Here is a 17,741-nt window from a genome sequence, read left to right as displayed (position 1 = left end):
TTAATGTTGGAACAGACCTCAAAAGGTCATCTACTCCAATCACCCTGACAGAGCAGGATCACCAAGAATAGGTTACACAGGAACGCATCCAGGTGGGTTTTGAATGCCTCCAGAGAAGGAGAGTCCACAACCTGGGCCGCCTATTCCTGTGTTCTGTCACCCTCACTGTAAAAAAGTTTTTCCTTATATTCACCTGGAACCTCCTATGCTCCAGCTTGCACCCACTGCCCCTTGTCCTATCATTGGACATCACTGAGAAGAGCCTGGCTCTGTCCTCCCAATACTCGCCCTTCACATATCTATAAACATTAATGAGGTTACCCCCCCTCAGATGCAAAATTTTCCTACATTAAATGGCAGCTTCTAAGGGAAAAAAAAAAATAAGTTTTAGACCGTCATCTGTATCAGCAGCTGTTGAAAATGGTAATCTTGGCTTCAATCATGTTGCATGTTACACACTTTATTAGCAACATATAAGGGCACGGAATGATGTCACCCACATCTACACCTATATACAATATTGCAATCAGAATATTCATAAGGAATTTTTAATTTTCTCTTTAAACAAAGAATGGGGCACTCACAAACCCAAAACATTACAGCAAAAATATTTGCTATCTTCATGAGAACAAAGAGATGAGCAGTAAATAACATGGATCTTACATGGAAATACTTTTCTCTTAGGAATAGTTTTTGCTTAATTCATTTTAGTTCATGCATTAAGATCACTTCTCCCTCTTCACAGACTTCAGGCCAAATGGTGGTGGCTGGCAAAGCACATAGGATACAGTAACTTAGCTTGTGGTCTATAAATCATTCTTAGCCTGTAACACCAAGAAGGTGGTATATACATGTATTGAAAGGCAGCAACCAAAAACTTCACACATTCCATTCACACAGGAAAACTCATGAGTTCACAGAATGAAAAATGAAAGTAATAAATGCTTATAGCTTAATCCAGCTTGACGGGGTTGTAGATGCACAAGATAGTCCAATGGTTTCTCAAAAGGCATTTTTTCTTTAGGCAACATAGGCTGGCAGCTGTAATTAGATACCCCAGGGACTGTCTTTGAAACAACAGACTGTCTTGAGTAAAAGAGATGACCAAGAGGAGGAAGTTAGGAAAGCCCTATTAACCTGAAATGATTCTTCCCTTGTTCTTTCTTCCACATATGTGAGCATTCAGCAACAGAAAGAGACATTGTTAAACACAAGGGCTCAAAATAAAATGCCTTGAAAGGCTTTTCTATTGAGTTGAAGAAGAAAACTCCTGACTGCAGCAGTTCCAGACTATGCCTTACAGGTCTGGTATTTTCACACCCAGCCAACAGAAATCAGAGTTTTAGGGCCATATTAGAAATCCTAAATAAAAATGGTCAATATTCTCCAGGTCTCTCCCACTGAAGTTATCAAAAGTTTAACATGGTCTGGAAGAAACGAGGTAAAACAGTTAGTTTCAAGGCTAATCTCTCAAATCTTGTAGCCAGAAGTTACCAGTTACACACCTCGGTAGGCTCCTGGAAACTTAAGGCAGCCCCCTTGCTCACACTCACCATTACATGACTTCTCTTGCATGACTTCTCTTGAAGCACTTAAAAGCACATTGAAGAGCAAAAACTGATACTTGGGATCATGATGCCTCTCCTCACTTTGGCTTCCCACTCCATCCTCCCATAGTTAAGTGCAATTCCATTCATTAAACAATTACCTCTTTAAGCAGTTACAATTTTCAGCCCTCTCCTCCACTCAGATGGTAAGGCAGAGAGCTAAGAGAGTCAGAAACCCTTTTTCCAATTATAGAGGGATGCTTGCTTGGGTGGATGTTATTTGAAAACAAAAATTAAAAAAAAAAAAAACAACACAAATTTATTTCTGCCATGAGCTAGAACCTTGGTTTCTTGCCAGCCAGGTGGTAAGATTATTGCACAAAATACTGATTTGTTCTTTATTTGCTCATTATTTTGCTTCTGAGCCTTTTATTTAAACACTTCACCATTGCCTGGAAGTAGCTCACAGGTTTCCAACTTGCAAGCTCCTTTTAGAGGGGAAATATTAAATCCAGGATATAATTAAGCCTTCATTATTAATAATATTTCTTTTCAGGGATCCAGCAGAGTTTTCAGCATGCCAAAACCTTATTTGGACCTTTTCAGAGTGTAGCCAAGTAACTTGGCAGAAGATAAAACACACAAGAAGCCAGAAAGACTAGAATATTTTTTGAACAATCAGCTCAATATAACTAAAGAAACTGGAAACTAGTACTGAAGAAAGGAATTTAGAAGTAAATTTTGAAAATAAGGAAAAGGTTCAGTCTTTGAATTGGAACACTGTCCTGCACATCTCAGAAAGCATTCTGGATACTGCCAAAGACTTTCTAACAATTTGAAAACAATTCCCCCAAACTGCAAAAATATTATCTTGTTAAAGATTTCGAAGCAGCAGAAATACAAAGCAACCACAGGCTATAAACACACATATTTATGGACTCTGTATCTTGCTGAAGAATATACATATTTTGGCACATTATTACCATTTTTCCAAAGGGAAAAGCCACCCCCAGGTATTAAAAGGCAGGAACTTTCACTTTGATTGAACTGAAAATACGTATATCCCTTGATGGGGCATCTTGTAATACAGCAAGTCAGTAAACATGAAGAACTGACAATGAACGCATCTACTTCCACTCTTATCTCTTGCCTGCTGTTTGAATATCTATGAATCACTTTTCCTGTATTCAGCTGCTTCACCAGAGGAATCTTCTCTAGAGCACACCTCTCCATTTTCTCTCTAGAACTCGACCTGGCAGAAACAGAGACCCCTTTTGAGTGTTCCAGGCATGCTTAGCTTATTCTGGTATGTATACTGCCATTCAGCCTTCCCACTGTCTGAACCATTTCATCAAGCTTAGAGGCTAAATCTACAAGAAAAGGAAAAGCATTTAACAATACTTATCACACTGAAAGACTTATCTTGAAATTAAAAAGTTCCCCACATCCAGGGAAAATTTTGAGAAGCATTCCACCTTCTGGATATCTGTGGGAACTCAAAGAGAAAGCATCCTTGCTGGTATTGAGCCTGAAGGCTCAGATTACAGAGTGCTAAAGCTTAAATGTTTGCAAAAAGTCAACTAATTCAGGTCTGAATTTTCAGTAATAGTAGCCTCATTATTATTGTAGTGCTATCAGTTCTGTAGGTGTGTAGTTAGAGTACAAGGTAAAGGAGAATACTTTCAGAAGCACTGCAGTGAGACATCCACATCCCAGCTTCAGATAAATGACAGAAGGTGAATATTAATGAAGTCTGCTCCTTTTGTAGAGAAGAGGCATGATATACACAGCAAATACAGTATCCAACATTGAAACGTTATTTTTCTTTCAGTCATCTTTACAGCTTTTACCAAACTGCAGAAGACACAATTTAAGGTTATACAAGCACAAAAATTTCACAAGACAAATGATACAATTCATAACAGAGAAATAAATGCAAAAAAATATAGAACACATTTTCTGATGCTCCAGAAATATTCAGAGGTTTACCACACAAAATGGAATTTATTCAGCAGCACTGACTAAACTCAAGATGAGGCAAGGATCTTCTTTACAAAGTAAAGGCACCAGCTCTTTGTAAACACGTAGTCCTCTCACTTGAACTGAGAAAGCACTCAAAATATTCTGTGGAGGCAACCTGCGTGGTAGTGTTCCATTTGCCTGTAAATACTTCACAGTAGAGATACCAAAGACCTTTCTCTGCCTTTTTTACTGTATTTTAAAAAATCAGGCTTTTTCTTCGATTCATCCATTGGGAAACTCTAAATCTCCCCAGAAATGTTACAATGAACCTGTAGGACAGTGTTTTCTCGCACCTGTCTTCTGACACCTATTAAGAAGTTTCAAGGCAAAAGAAACATCAGATGCCTGTGTGAAACACTCACGTTTGCAGTCATCTCTTGCTTTCAGTATTGTGCTATAGACAGTTTCCCAGAAGGAACTGTTGGCTTATATTAAAAATACAGAAACATTTTTTTTTTTTTAAAAAAAAAAAAGGAACTTGTGAATACCCTTCAGCTGCTACTGGCCCTTTGACTTTTCAAATGCACGAGCAAAGACTAAACTAAAGATACTTTTGATCGTGATGACCGCACTTGGAGATTCCAGATTTTTTTCAAGTATGCATCCCAAAGGTTCATGTGTCTCTGGAACAGAGAGTATTCACGCAGCTTTTGTCTAATGAAATGTAAAACCTGAAAACAATTAAAAACGAATATTCCATACAAAGGTGAATGGTTTGCATCTTAGGCAAAATGAACTGGCCGTCTTCATAGTCTCCACCCTACCACTATCATCAGTATCACCAAACACATTTTACTACCCACACACACAAATCCAGTGATCACACTAATTAACATCGTTCAGTATCCAACCAAACTTGTGCATTTCTAAGTCACCTTCTTTCAGCTTTATAAAGCTGACTGAATTTTTAATGTAGTACTCTCAGGTTCTGCAGGACTGTCAATTGGCACCTGGAGAGGGGAAAAAAAGGGGAAAAAAGACAGGAATTAAACTGTCATTCAGCAGAACCTATTCCCTACCTCAGTACTCTTAAGTAATTATTAGTAGTTCAGTAATTATACCTCAGTACTCTTACATTAGTAGTATATGTACTTAAATAGCCAATTTAGGCATTTGTAGAAATCCCCATTTTCCCCTCTTGCTGTAATGAGAAAAAAAACCACAGAACTTAGGTTCTTACTGTAAGTCTGAAGTATATTTTTACTGCATATAGATATTTATCATGTGAAGATTAACTTTCAGAAGATTTTTTTCCATTACATTCAAACATGGTAGAATCTTGATGATCAAGGTTTGGTATTGAAGTGCTTATTAACACAGGCAGCTCTCAATTATTTACGGTAATATCAGGGTGAGGCCTCCAGGCTTTGTTATATCCTGGCTAATATAAATGAAGTTTCTGAACTTTACTCATATATTAGCAGCAAGTACCTACCACAGATAATCAAAAGCCACTATATATGTGAGACACTGACATATAAAAACAAGGCGACAGAGGATCTTGCAGTATCTGGCTCCAAAAAGCTGTTTCATTATCTTGATCCAAATGATTTAAAAAATCCATAGTACTGAAAAAAATTCTACTAGTAACCATGATTAATTTGGAAAAGCTGGTGAAACACAGTCTTGGGACTTCCTGAACACCAGAAAGCTCTCTTCTCAATCTTCATTTAACTGAGAAGGTGATCATCAGAATAGACACAGTTCTTCATCCAGTACAGTACAGAAAATGTAGCACAGAATCATAGAATGTTAAGGGTTGGAAGGGACTTCTAGAGGTCATCTAGTTCAGCCCTGCTGCCAAAGCAAGATCACTAGGCCAGGCCACACAGGAACACATCCTCAGGTTTTGAAAAGTGTCCAAAGAAGGAGACTCCACAGCCTCTCTCAGCAGCCTGTTCCATCACCCTCGCTGTAAAGAAGTTTCTCCTCATACTGAGATGGAACCTCCTGTGTTCCAGCTTATACCCTATTACTGGGCAACACTGAAAAGAGACTGTCACCTTGATATTGACACCCACCCCTCAGGTATTTATAGACATTAATAAGACTGTCTCTCAGCCTTCCCTTCTCAAGACAGCCCCAGTTCTCTCAGTCTTTCTTTGCAGGAAAGATATTTAAGCCCCTTAATCATCCTTGTAGCTCTCTGGTGGAGTCTCTTCAGTAGATCCCTGTCTCTTGAATTGAAGAGTGCATGTAACATAACTTCTGTTCATCAGATGCTGACTTCACTAAAAGCAACTGCAGGTATTTAATATAAAATAAGTAGTCTATAGCACAGCCTCCTACCCAATATACAAAAAGGCTTCACAATTTACCATGCAAAAATCAGAGATTAAAATTAGCTACCTAAAATTCAGGAAAGTCTGAGAGCAGAGGGTCTTTTAGATTTTTTCCTAAGAGGGGAAAGAGATACGAGGGCAGCATCCCCATGTAGCTCTGTTGTTCCAGTCATATTTTAAGTTTTTGTCAATTACTCTTTTGCTCTTAATATTATTATGACAACAGAAGCCAAGCATTCAAGTATGCTAAAAGAGTCACCACTTACAGCTTTAACATCCAAATTTGTAATCCCTGAATTCACATTGTGTCTTCGCAAATCTGATTTTATTAAGGCTGAAACAAAAAAAACCAAAGAGAAAATTGGTTTATAATTTTGCAACAACATTCATTTCAAGGGGAATGTTTGTACACTGCAAACACATGGAAGCTGCTTTCAGCACATACTCAAAGTACCTGCATTTATATTACTGACAATTTGAACTTGCTCCTCAAAGCACACACAGGACATTACAATAAAAGCTTTTAAACCATGCATACGTAAAGCAAACCTTGATGATTTTAGGACTTGCAGCACATTTATAAGTACCAATATGTGTAAGTCACTGGTACAGTTGAAAAATACATCAGCAATTTCTTGCACATGTATTTGTTTACAGTTACTATGCTACTCTGGAATAGACATCTGCCTCAAATTCGAGATATGACTCAAGAAATGTGTGACAGATGGCTGTCCGCATATTAGCAACGACACCCTTAAAACAAAGGGCATGTGCACAGAAAGTATTTAAAGTGAAAAATCAAAACAAAACAACCCAAGCCTTTCTCTTGCAGCTTCTGTCAGCCCAGACAGAAAGCCACAGATTTAAATCCTATCTGTCTAAAAACTACCTGGAGATTCATTCTCTCAAAAAAAGCCTCCACATTTTTACATTAAAGAGAAAGCATTACTTATATTTCCAATTAATTACCTGTTAAGATAATGCCCACAAAAATCCAAGCACAAAGAAAGAGGTTTCCTGCTCGAGGACTGTAGTCTGTTGTGAGTTTTCCTTGAACAAGTGTAAAGACAATTCCAAATATCTATAAACAAACAAGTCACTTATCAGGATCACTCAGAAAGGAATCATCACTTTACCTTGCAAAATTTCAGATTAAAAAAATTAAGACTACAGCAACAGAACAGAAACTTAGGCAGCCAAGTCTAAGAAAGCCTTATTAGATTCAAGGAGAGTGGCCTTCTTCCTGAACATTAGTTCACTTGAAGAAATAAGATGATATAACCTGTGCTGATGCATTAAGGAGTCCTGAGGAAGTGCCTTCAGATTCTGGGTATGTAATTTCCACAGCAAATTCAAACCCAAGTGGGAGATAACCAGTCATGAAGAACCTGATGAAGACAAAAGTAAAAGGGCCTTCATCTGTCACTACAGATAAGAAAATGAAATGTAAACATGTGGTATTATGAATTAGCTGGGATTCTGAACTGTCTGTTTCAAGACTCAACACTTGCTTTGCCGACTTCATTCCCCAGACCTCATCCAACAATTTTAGCCATACATCTCTCTTTCTAGGACAAAGAAATTTAAATATATTTGTCATGTTTCCCACAACAACCCACACTCCACTCCATACATATGAAACAACCTTCTCTGACCAGTCCATGAGCCACTCCATAATTATTTTCAACTGAAATATGTACTCAAACTTAATCAGTTGACCAGCCCAAACATCCATGTTGGAGGACAAAAAAAAAAAAAAAGACCATCAGCAGGGCATGAGGCTGGGTGTCAGATTACCTGCTAGAAGTGGCTGTGGAGGAAGCTGTGGGGACCAAGAGGTGACAGGAAGAGCAGGGGCTTAATGTAATTGAGGTTGGTTGGTTGGTTTTTTAACTGAAACTCTCAAGATGTTTCTGGCTCTACCTTGACTATGTCTGCATACAGCACCATTTCTTCAGCACCTTTTGGGCTTTTTAGATTACACATCTATGAGAAGTGCTCATGCTTTTCTGAGAGTATGTTGCTTGGGCTACCAAAACATAGATTAATCAAAATGCACAGAAGCCAGTCTCCCTACGTTTGCTCAGTTAAACTAATGACTTATCTGCTGGCCAATAGAAAGATACAACTTTACTGCAGGCAGCATGTTTAACTGCAACCAAACAAACTGACCACACACAGACTTTGACTAGGTCCATTAAAATGTCAAAAGGAATTCACTGGAAAGTGAGTTACTTTAGATTTAGTCTGATGTAACAGAAGATGAAACTCTAGTAAACCCTGTCTGTGAGCTACAGGCATAGGTGGAGAGCATAACAATACAACATACAGTAGCATGGTTTAGCTAAAACAGTTAAATATTGTTTCTGAACAGAACCTCAATAAGTCTTCTAGTCCTCTTTAATTGCTCACCCGAGTACTCCTCCAGTCACAAATACTATTATAAGGTATCCAAGGTCCAGGGTGAAAGTAAATACCAGCATACCAATGAAAGAGAGAATGTAAACAATCAAAGTAGTTTGCCTGCAACCCCAAAAAAAAAAAAGTAAAAATTATGTTGTTAACATAAGGTCACGGCACATTGCTGAAGCATGGAAGAGTAATATTAACAGTACTTACTCTCTAACAACTGACATTCTACAGCTCTAAAATTTGCTTCATGTAATTCTGACTCATACATATCACGCAATAAGAACTTAAACCTTCCTGAACTCTTTACTGCCTTGGTTATATGACTGTTTACTCAAGGCTAAAAAGACTTACTCAAAGAGTGGACAAGCATAGCAGATACTATTACCTTAAGACTACTTTAGTTTTTCTCAATGTTGTACCTCTTGGCCATTCTGTGGCATGGCCTATTATACAATACATGAGCAGCCAAATCAAATTCTATTGGCAACAAAAGTCAGCTTAAGAGGCAAGTCAAACCAATCTCATTACAGTGTTCTATTTATTTTAAATATGGAACAAGCAATGTCATCCAAAATATTAAAGCACATATCACTTATTTAGAAGCCAAAATACATGCAGAAATAAAGCCAATCTAAGCATTAACATTCCTTAAGTTTCTACAGGTCTTGCACATAGAGTACTAAGAGCCAGGTCACAGGGGAGAACTACTCTACCAGAAGCAGCGCTCCAGGGCACTGCTCACTCCTGGGGGGCACCACACCACTGCTGATGGACCCAAAAGCTTCTACCCCAGAAGATTCTACTCCGCGGTCATGCCTCAAATTAAAACAGATGTTATGCTTACTAATAGGCTCAAGAGCAGTATACTAAGGAAACAAAAAGACAGAATCCATCAGCTGTGCATTTTACAAAACAGCAACAGAGAGTAGGTTTTGAGCCTTTATGCTTTCCTAGGAGAAGGAGCCCACTGGGCCACCTGGCCTTCCTTGTTATCCTATGCTCCTGAAAAGCCAGTAGATGGAAAACTCCTTCACATCATTGCATTCTCTTCTCATTTCTTCTGGCTAAGAACCAATTAGTCCCAAGCTTTTGTGGTAGCCTCAGAAACTAGTCTCCATGTAGATCAGCGATGTAGATCAGTTAAAGATCAGTGATGAACTGCATTTTATCATCGGCTCACTTCAGCCCTCGGGTTGCAGTCCTTCTCTAACACCATTGCAACCACTCTCCTACCCCTAACCCCATACATGCCTACCCACACTTACTTGTATGTTTTAGTGTAATCCAGCCACAAACCACAAATAATCGAACCCACCATTCCTGCCACCACCAGTGTCAAGCCAATTCTCCCAGCGTTCACTTCTTCTCCCTTTCAACAAATATTTATATGGTGCTCATTAATAACTTGCTTCCATTCAGAGTCAAGTTCAGACCTCTTGGCAGTCATAAGTGCAAACAAACATTCCTATCACTCCCACAGCTGTATGGTGCAAGAAATTGTAGGGGGGGGTCATATAAAAGAAACAAAATGTCTGAGCACACATCATACCTGCATAATAATAAACATCACCCCTGCCAAGTGTACAATTGAAAAAAAAGAGATCAAAAAAAACCTTACCTCATAATGAGTTACTATCATCTGGTTTAATAACGTTGAGACAGAATAAAATGCCCCAGTCATAATACCTGCAGTACCAAAAGAAAAGCTTCAGTCATTCCAGGTTTAGCCACACAGATCTGTTTCCCTCTAAATATTTAACCTTATGATATATAAGGCTCACAGCAAAGGCAAAACCTTTTTATCTGCCACGTAAAATCTCATTGCCAGACTTCCTGATGGCATTTTGAATCCAGGTGAACTTTCCAGCACTGGCTGCTAAGCACAAGTTTGACAATCCCTCCCCCATAAAAAAACCGCCACAACTAAAGGTCGATGTGCTATTTGCACACATTTGAACTGTTCTGCCAGATGACAGACAGCACCACTTACCATAACTGATCAGCAAGAGTACAAATGGAATATTTCTGAACAAATTAATAATTGATTGCTTGTAGGAGTAATTCTCAGGAGGCATAGTTTGCAGGACCGCTTGAGAGTGACTAGGAGGGTATTTGGGCTTTTCTTCAAACACTGGGGAAAAAGAAAGAAAAATTTTGATTTGTCTTTACCACAAACTTGTGGATTTTAAGCATTTCCATTAAAAAAAATATTCTAGATTTTCTCTGGAAAAAAAATCAAGTCACAGACACAAAAAATATGTGCTAATTATTTGGTCACATCTGAGTGCCACCAACATATGATCAAAGGCAGACTTCATTTGAAATGTGTCTAAACCTTTGTATCTGAATTGGAAGATTAACAGAGAGAAGGCATGGACCACTCAATGCATAAGGAATCAGCTAGAAGGCCTCTCTCAAAGAGTTACAGTCAATGGCTCAGCATCCAAATGGAGACCTGGGATGAGTCGAATCCCTCAGGGATCAGTACTAGGACTAGTGCTGTTTAATATCTTTGTTGGTGACATGGACAGTGGGACCGAGTGCGGCCTCAGAAGGTTTGCTGACAACATCAAGCTGTGTGGTGCGACAGACACGCTGGAAGCAAGGGATGCCAACCAGAGGGACCTTGACCGGCTTCAGAGGTGGGCCCATGCCAGCTTCATGAAGTTCAAGAAGGCAAAGTGCAAGGTTCTGCACCTGCATCAGGGTAACCCTAAGCATAACCCAGGCTGGGTGACAAGCGGATTAAAAGCAGAGAAGGACTTGAGTGTGATGTCTCAATGAGGCATTTGACAAGAGCTGGCAATGTCTGCTGGCAGATCAAAAAGCCAACCACATCATGGGCTGCATCAAAAGATGAGTGGCCAGCAGGTCAAGGGAGCTGATTCTGCCTCTCTAATCTGCTCTTGTGAGGCCCCACCTGAAGTACAGAGTTCAGCTCTGGAGCCCCAAACACAAGAACAACATCGATCTGCTACAGATCATCCAGAGGAGAGCCACAAAGATGATCAGAGGACTGGAGCACCTTTCCTGCCAGGACAGGCTGAGGGAGTTGGGTCTGTTCAGCCTGGAGAGGAGAAGGTTTCAGGCAGACCTTATAAGTAGCCTTCCAGTACCTGCAGGGGGCCTATAGGAAAACTGGAGTGGGACTTTTTTTAAGGACACATGGTGACAGGACAAGAGGCAATGGTTTAAAAGTAGAGCAGGGTAGACTTAGACTGGACATTAGAAAGAAGTTCTTTACTATGAGAGTGGTAGGACACTGAAACAGGTTGCCCAAAGAAGTTGTGGATGCCTCATCCCTGAAAGTGTTTAAGAACAGGCCGGATGAGGCTTTGAGCAACCTGGTCTAGTGGGAGGTGTCCCTGTCCATGGCAGAGGGGTTGGAACTAGATGATCTTTGAGGTCCACTCCAACTCAAGCCATCCTATGATTTTATATGATGCCAAGGATTTATATCATACCATAATGTCCTTGTAGCAACAAGCCTAAGGGACAAAAATATTCTGAATGAGGTCACAAACTGGTTGTCACTTAACCCTGGTGCAACATATAAGTGAACACAAGTGAACTAGAGAAAACATAACCTCAGTTACTTCAAGCAGTCAGATGCTCTAAGTGAGACATGGTCACCATTTAAATTACAAGAAGAGAACACTTACCAACTCCTGTTAAGAAGAACAAAAGTGTGGACACTATTGCTGTTCCGTAGAACATGATGCTGATGTTATGTGCCATCAGACCAACATCATCAGGTGTATTTGGAACCAAAACAGGCGGCAATAAAAAGCCAATTGCAGTCCCAAGCTGTAAAGCAAGAAAAGAAAGCTAAATATATTTTTTTTTTATGTTCACAGGGAAAAGTGAAAAGACTTACTGGGGAGGGTTCAGAATTTATATTATAATAAACATGAATAAAACCATGAAGGAAAAGTGTTTCTTTAGTATCATACTTCCAAGTCATTTGCTCTCAAAGACGTTTCACAATTAGGTCTTTCATAACTCATGTTTTAACCTTTACATTTCTAAATTAAACTATAAAACTAATGCCTATTATACAGCACATTTAATAACTAAGCATTAAGGAATTTTTTGGGCAGAAGAATCTTTCACAGGAAAATACTGTGCACACACATGAATTTGTATTGGTCATCCTGCAAATGAAAGCCTAGGGATGACAGAAGGCTCCACCTACTGTTGTAGAAACACTCTTCTCTTTTTCTCAGTTAAAATGCTTCACTTGATGCCACAACCTTACCATTACAATAGCAAAGACTGACGTTCAGGTCATTGCAGAATTGATACAGCAGAGGGAAAAAAAAAAGAAGAAGAAAAGAAGCATCCTTATTAAGAAACACAAAACCAAACCCCATATCTGCAATTATCGCTAAGGAGATAAAGAAAAAAAATCACAAAATAAACTAGCAGTGGGTTTGTATCTGAAGTCAATTCCAATGCAGCAACTGATTTGCTATTAAAAAGGGGCAAAAAACAAGGACTGAAATTCTGGGTATATAAAGTCTTGGACTATGCTCCAATTTATCTCTGCTAAGAACTTTTTTTTGCTAAAAAACCCTGCATCTATTTGTGATGGTTTGAAACTGTCTTTTTAATTTTTTCCTTGCAAAGTTCAGTACAGAGAAAGTGAAAGAATGTAAATAAGTCACTATTGGGCGTAAGAAAGCAAAATACTGATTGTTCTAAACACTTCCATTGGATAGATAGAAATGTTTAAGAACTATTACCCAAAACAAAGGGGACACTCTGCACATTCTGTGTTCTGCAGTCGGGGCAGTTGCTGGGCTGTCTGGCTGCTGTTTCTTCTTCTCTTCTGGCTGAAGATAACACACACTGACCTTGGCAGCTAAGTTAACAACTTTCCGCTCTAACTCTGTTTTCTGTTCAAGGGGGTCTGGGGGGAAGCTCCTGGGAGAGGGAGGCCCCTTTGGGAAGGGTCCCCTTTGGGGGGAAGTAAAGGGAGCTTGGTTGTGCTTTTCTGTTGATTGTATATATTTGTAAGTGTTGTGAATTTTGTATATTTATACATATTCATTGCATTTCATCATAGATTGTAGATTCTGCTTTGTAAATACAGCTTTCATTTGCTTCCAGACTGGGCTAGCCTGGTTATTGTCGAGGCCCAGGGGGGAGGAATTTCAGCTCACACTGACACACTATTTCAGGTAAAAATAAATAAAAAACAGCACCAAAGACTCTAAGAGTACCAAGGCCAGCTCTCAGAAAGCATTCCAATTAAAGGTGTGCCAATGTGCTTTCAAAGCATCCTTTGTGCATGTGTCTAATGACTGTTCTGATGCCTTTTCCACCCCCCGACACAATCAGATTTACACAGTATCCAGTGCTTGCCTGAAGAATTTGTCTCTTTTTATGCACACCCTGCTGTGTATGAACTCAACAAACATGAATAAAATTTTTTGTAAGGTATGGGTTTTTTCTCCCCCAATGTGACACAATACATTACTCACAATACTCCAAGAAAATCAAGTGATACTGTTTTTCACCTTTTACATCTAGAGAGGCTGAGATCAGAAGGATCAACAGTTGCAATGAGTCTGGTGTGCCCAGTTTAAGATACTAAATACTTGTGGAAATCTGGCACTCCTAACAACCTTTGACAGGTACATCACAGAATGGTCTAGACCAGAAGGGACCTCCAAAGGTCATCTAGTCTGACCTCCCTGCAGTCAGCAGAGACATCCCCAACTATACCAGGCTGCCCAGGGCCTCATCGAGTCTTACCTTGAATATCTACACCTCACTGGGCAACCTGTTTCAGTGTTCCACCAACCTCATAGAGAAGAACTTCTTCCTGATATCTAATCTAAATCTGCCCTTCTCTAGTTTGAAGCCATTGACCCTGCATTCTCAGTGATTTATGTTTCAATTGCAAGTGCTCAGCATCTTATGAGATAACAATCATGATACGATTTTTGGTAACTGCTCTGTCTCTTCCCTGCCTGTGATCCCAGCCCTGTTTGTTGTATCTATAAAGTTACGCAAAGGAGCTGATAAGAAACCAGATGACCGACAGCACAGCTGGTCATAACAACCCAATGCTGTTACACAGTTCACCTTATGGAGTTCAACAAGCACAGTGAGACTGTATTGTAACGTGTATGCAGAAGAACATGCATGCATTACTTCTAACTTCCAGGCACCTAATTTGTCATTTCACTATTCCTTCAGTCTAGCTTTTGACAGGTTGGAGTTTTTTAAGAAAGCAAAAACTGAGAATAGAGAAATTCTATTCTTTGACACTTTATCAATAATCTTCATGGGTCACAAGCAGGATTGGGATCGTAAGCACACAGCTCTGAGCAAGCAGGGTAGGACACAGACAATGCACATCTTGTCAGCGCATTTTACAGGTGTCTCCCTGCCAGAGGACCATCAGCACACTCAGATCAGTCCTAGCTTCTGATGGGGAATATGCTTCAGAAATAACCAAGCCTTATTTTGTTCACACCTCTGTTCCTGTTTTCCTCATCCATCTTTCTTGTAGCTCCTATCCACGCAATCCCTGCACTCCTGCTCCTGTTCTGCACCACTTCAACACCTTCAAATCTCAGCATTTGAGGGAAGCATGAGTTGCAGACTCCAAGTTGGATCCTTGGCATTCTATCACACAACTCCTAACTCCTTGCTACTAGGAAGACTTGTGCATGTCAGGAATAGTTGAAATTTAGCTGTCAAAGAAACCCTTAACCTGCTTCTGGAATGCAGATGCAGTTTTTTTGCTCATCTGCTAAAACCAACGACTTTGAAGTCTTCAGTCCAAAAGAGGCAGTCAACTTGTCCATTGAAGACTTCAACACAAAGAAATTATTTTGCAAAAGCATTGGGGAAACTGTAAAAAATCAGTTATGAGCTAATGAGCAATCCTAACTGTAAATATGCAACTCTAATATTACTGCTGTAATAATCCAAAGTGCACAAGCATAAAATCATTTAGACTCACATGAGGAACAACAAATCACCTGTTACCTTAACCCACCTGTCCCTATGACCTTAGCCTGTGTCACTGATGTTCACTGGGATCTTAACTTTCTGTTGCCACAAAAAAGCACGAACAGTGGCAGGGGTGAGAAAAAGGCTATGGGAGAAGAAAAAAAACAGCAGCATCATATCCTCACCCATGCTTTCAAATACACCTATTCTAGTTTTATGAAAACAGCCAGGCCAGGGACCTTGAGGAAATCTGACTCAGTTACCAACTTGTCACAGCGATGTGAACTACCACAGTGTTGCAGAAAACTTCATGAGTCACCAGGACACTGATTACTGGCATTTAGCGATTCCAGCCTGTATTTTTAAAAGCCTGAACTAATATATCTTGGCATTTGAGCTCTCCATGAAAGTTCACATACTTTACTCACCTAGATCTAGCCAGGGGTGGGATTCAGTCAGATGAATGATGCAAGTGGTAAGACGGTGATTGCAAGAGGAAAACAAAGCAGTAGAGGATGAATTCTGAAAAAGGCCCTGACTGATGTACTCCAGGCTGCTAACAGAAGCGTCTGAGCTGCTACACACTGCCACAGGGTCAGGCTCCTGCCAAGTAAGGCTGGCTAGGGATTGCAGACCACGGTATCATCACTGGGTCTGCCTCTGCACTGCCATTTGTCCACTCTCCAATGCTGCCCCATAATCATCTCATGAGGAATACTTTTCCCCACTTATACAACTTACTTTCAAATCAACACCACGTCCAACTCTAAGGAAGCCTCCCTTACCCCACTCCATCCTTACCTGGTTGCCCAGCACGGCTACAGCGCAGGCAGTGGAAACCTCGGTGGGGCCAAACCAAACAGATGCTATGCGTGAGGGCAGCCCCAGGATGAAGACTTGAGCGACGGCGCAGACGGTCTGAGCGGCCAGGGTGAGTGCGTACCGGTCGGGGGCCAGGCTGGCACACTTGAGCCAGGCGCCCAGGCCGTTGAGACCGGCGCCCAGCAGGGCGGTGAGGCGCAGGCCGCGGGCGTCGAGCAGCCAGGTGGCGGGGAGGATCAGCGGCACGTAGGCCACCATGTAGACTATGGAGAGCCAGTCTATTTGCGTGAATGAGACGTCGTAGAAGCTGGCGAAGACGTTGCTGAGGATGCTGTACTGGATCCACTGGAAAGCGTTCACCAGCGAGTAGCAGCTGAAGACGGCCAGCACCGCCAGGCGCCGCGGCGACAGGCGCGTCTCCAGCCGCCCACCGCCCGCCAGCAGCATGGCCTCGGCCTCCGCCGCCGACCGCTCCCCGCCGCCCGCCGTGGCCGGCCGCTCGCCGTCCTCCGCCTCCTTGCCGGGGAGGAAGCCGTTGCAGCGCTGTAGTGGGGGAACGGCGGCGGCCGCCGGCATCTCCCCGCTCTCGCTCTCCCCTTCCGCCTCCTCCTCGCCGCCGTCTTCCACCATCTCTGCCGTCTCCCCACCCAGCTTCCCCGCTAACAGCGACGGCAGGCGCAACCCTTTTCCGCCTGGCAAGGTCACTCGGCTCCCACTCCCGTTCCCGTTCCCACTCCCGTTCCCACTCCCACTCCGCCACCAACACCACACCACACCACGCCGCTGCCGCTACCGCCCTGCCCGCCCACTCCCAGGGCCGGGCAACAGTAGCCCAGCCCGGCAGGGCCGAGCGGGAGGCGGCCCCGGGGCGGGGGATTCTCGCCGGGCGGGGAAATGCTGACACAGCCGAGAGCGGGTTTAAAAACCTGTTGCTTCAGCACCCGTTGTTGAGATGGTGTTGAGTGTGATATATACCCACTTCTTACAGTGTGTTAAACAGGACCTATAAAGGCTGCCTCTGCAGGTGACTGAGAGCCAAACGGGAATAGGAACCACATAATCATAGAATGCTTTAGGCTGGAAGGGATATTTAAAGAGCCATCTAGCCGAATCCCCCGGCAACAAGCAAGGGCGTCTTTAACTAGATCAGGTTGCTGAGAGTCCTGTCCAATCTGAACTTGAGTGTTTCCAGGGGAAGGGCATCCACCACCTCTCTGGGCAACCTGTGTCAGTGTTTCGACACCATTGTGAAAAAATTCTTCCTTATTCTAACCTAAATCTCTCCTCCTTTGGTTTAAAACCACTGTCCTTTGTCCAATTGCAACAGGACTTGCATATTTCTTGAAGTATTGAAAGGCTGCAAAAAGGTCTCCTTGGAGCCTTTTCTTCTCCAGGCTGAAGAAACCCAGCTCTCTCAGCCTTCTTCATAGGAAAGGTCTTCTAACTCTCTGATCATTTTTGTGGCCCTCCTCTGGAACCATGCCAGCAGGTCTGTGCCTTTCCTGTGCTGAGGCCTCTAGACCTGAACACAGGTGGAGTTTCACCAGAGCAGAGCAGAGGGGCAGAATCACCTCTGTCAAACCTGCTGGCCTGCTTGTCACTGATCTCCCTATGGCATCCCCAAGGAATAAGCACCATAATCACACTCCCATAATTGCTCTCTCAGTGTGTGCCACAAGGGCAAAGC

At 41.8% G+C, this 17,741-nt stretch overlaps 1 protein-coding gene across 1 annotated transcript; it reads right to left on the bottom strand.

Annotated features, from left to right (window-relative positions):
• Window positions 1-4,456: 4,456 nt before the first annotated feature.
• FLVCR1 (FLVCR heme transporter 1) lies at window positions 4,457-16,684 on the bottom strand. Its single transcript, XM_054398715.1, has 10 exons — window positions 16,034-16,684; window positions 11,926-12,070; window positions 10,254-10,394; window positions 9,882-9,949; window positions 9,529-9,632; window positions 8,264-8,374; window positions 7,134-7,239; window positions 6,821-6,932; window positions 6,118-6,185; window positions 4,457-4,519 (listed from the first exon to the last, which is right to left on the bottom strand). The coding sequence occupies exons 1-10, from the start codon at window positions 16,682-16,684 to the stop codon at window positions 4,457-4,459; spliced, it is 1,569 nt and encodes a 522-aa protein (XP_054254690.1).
• Between the last annotated feature and the right edge of the window lie 1,057 nt (window positions 16,685-17,741).

The sequence above is a fragment of the Indicator indicator genome, chromosome 2 (assembly GCF_027791375.1).
Source record: "Indicator indicator isolate 239-I01 chromosome 2, UM_Iind_1.1, whole genome shotgun sequence".
NCBI classification, from domain to species: Eukaryota; Metazoa; Chordata; class Aves; order Piciformes; family Indicatoridae; genus Indicator; species Indicator indicator.
This window is presented reverse-complemented; position numbering and strand designations above follow the sequence as displayed.

Coding starts and splice junctions, on each gene's coding strand:
- FLVCR1 (XM_054398715.1), bottom strand. CDS start 16,684: ATGGTGGAAGACGGCGGCGAGGAGGAGGCGGAAGGGGAGAGCGAGAGC. Junction 12,071..16,033: donor TAGCCGTGCTGGGCAACCAG/GTAAGGATGGAG, acceptor CTTGCTTTACAG/CTTGGGACTGCAATTGGCTT. Junction 10,395..11,925: donor GTTCTTCTTAACAGGAGTTG/GTAAGTGTTCTC, acceptor CTTTTTCCCCAG/TGTTTGAAGAAAAGCCCAAA.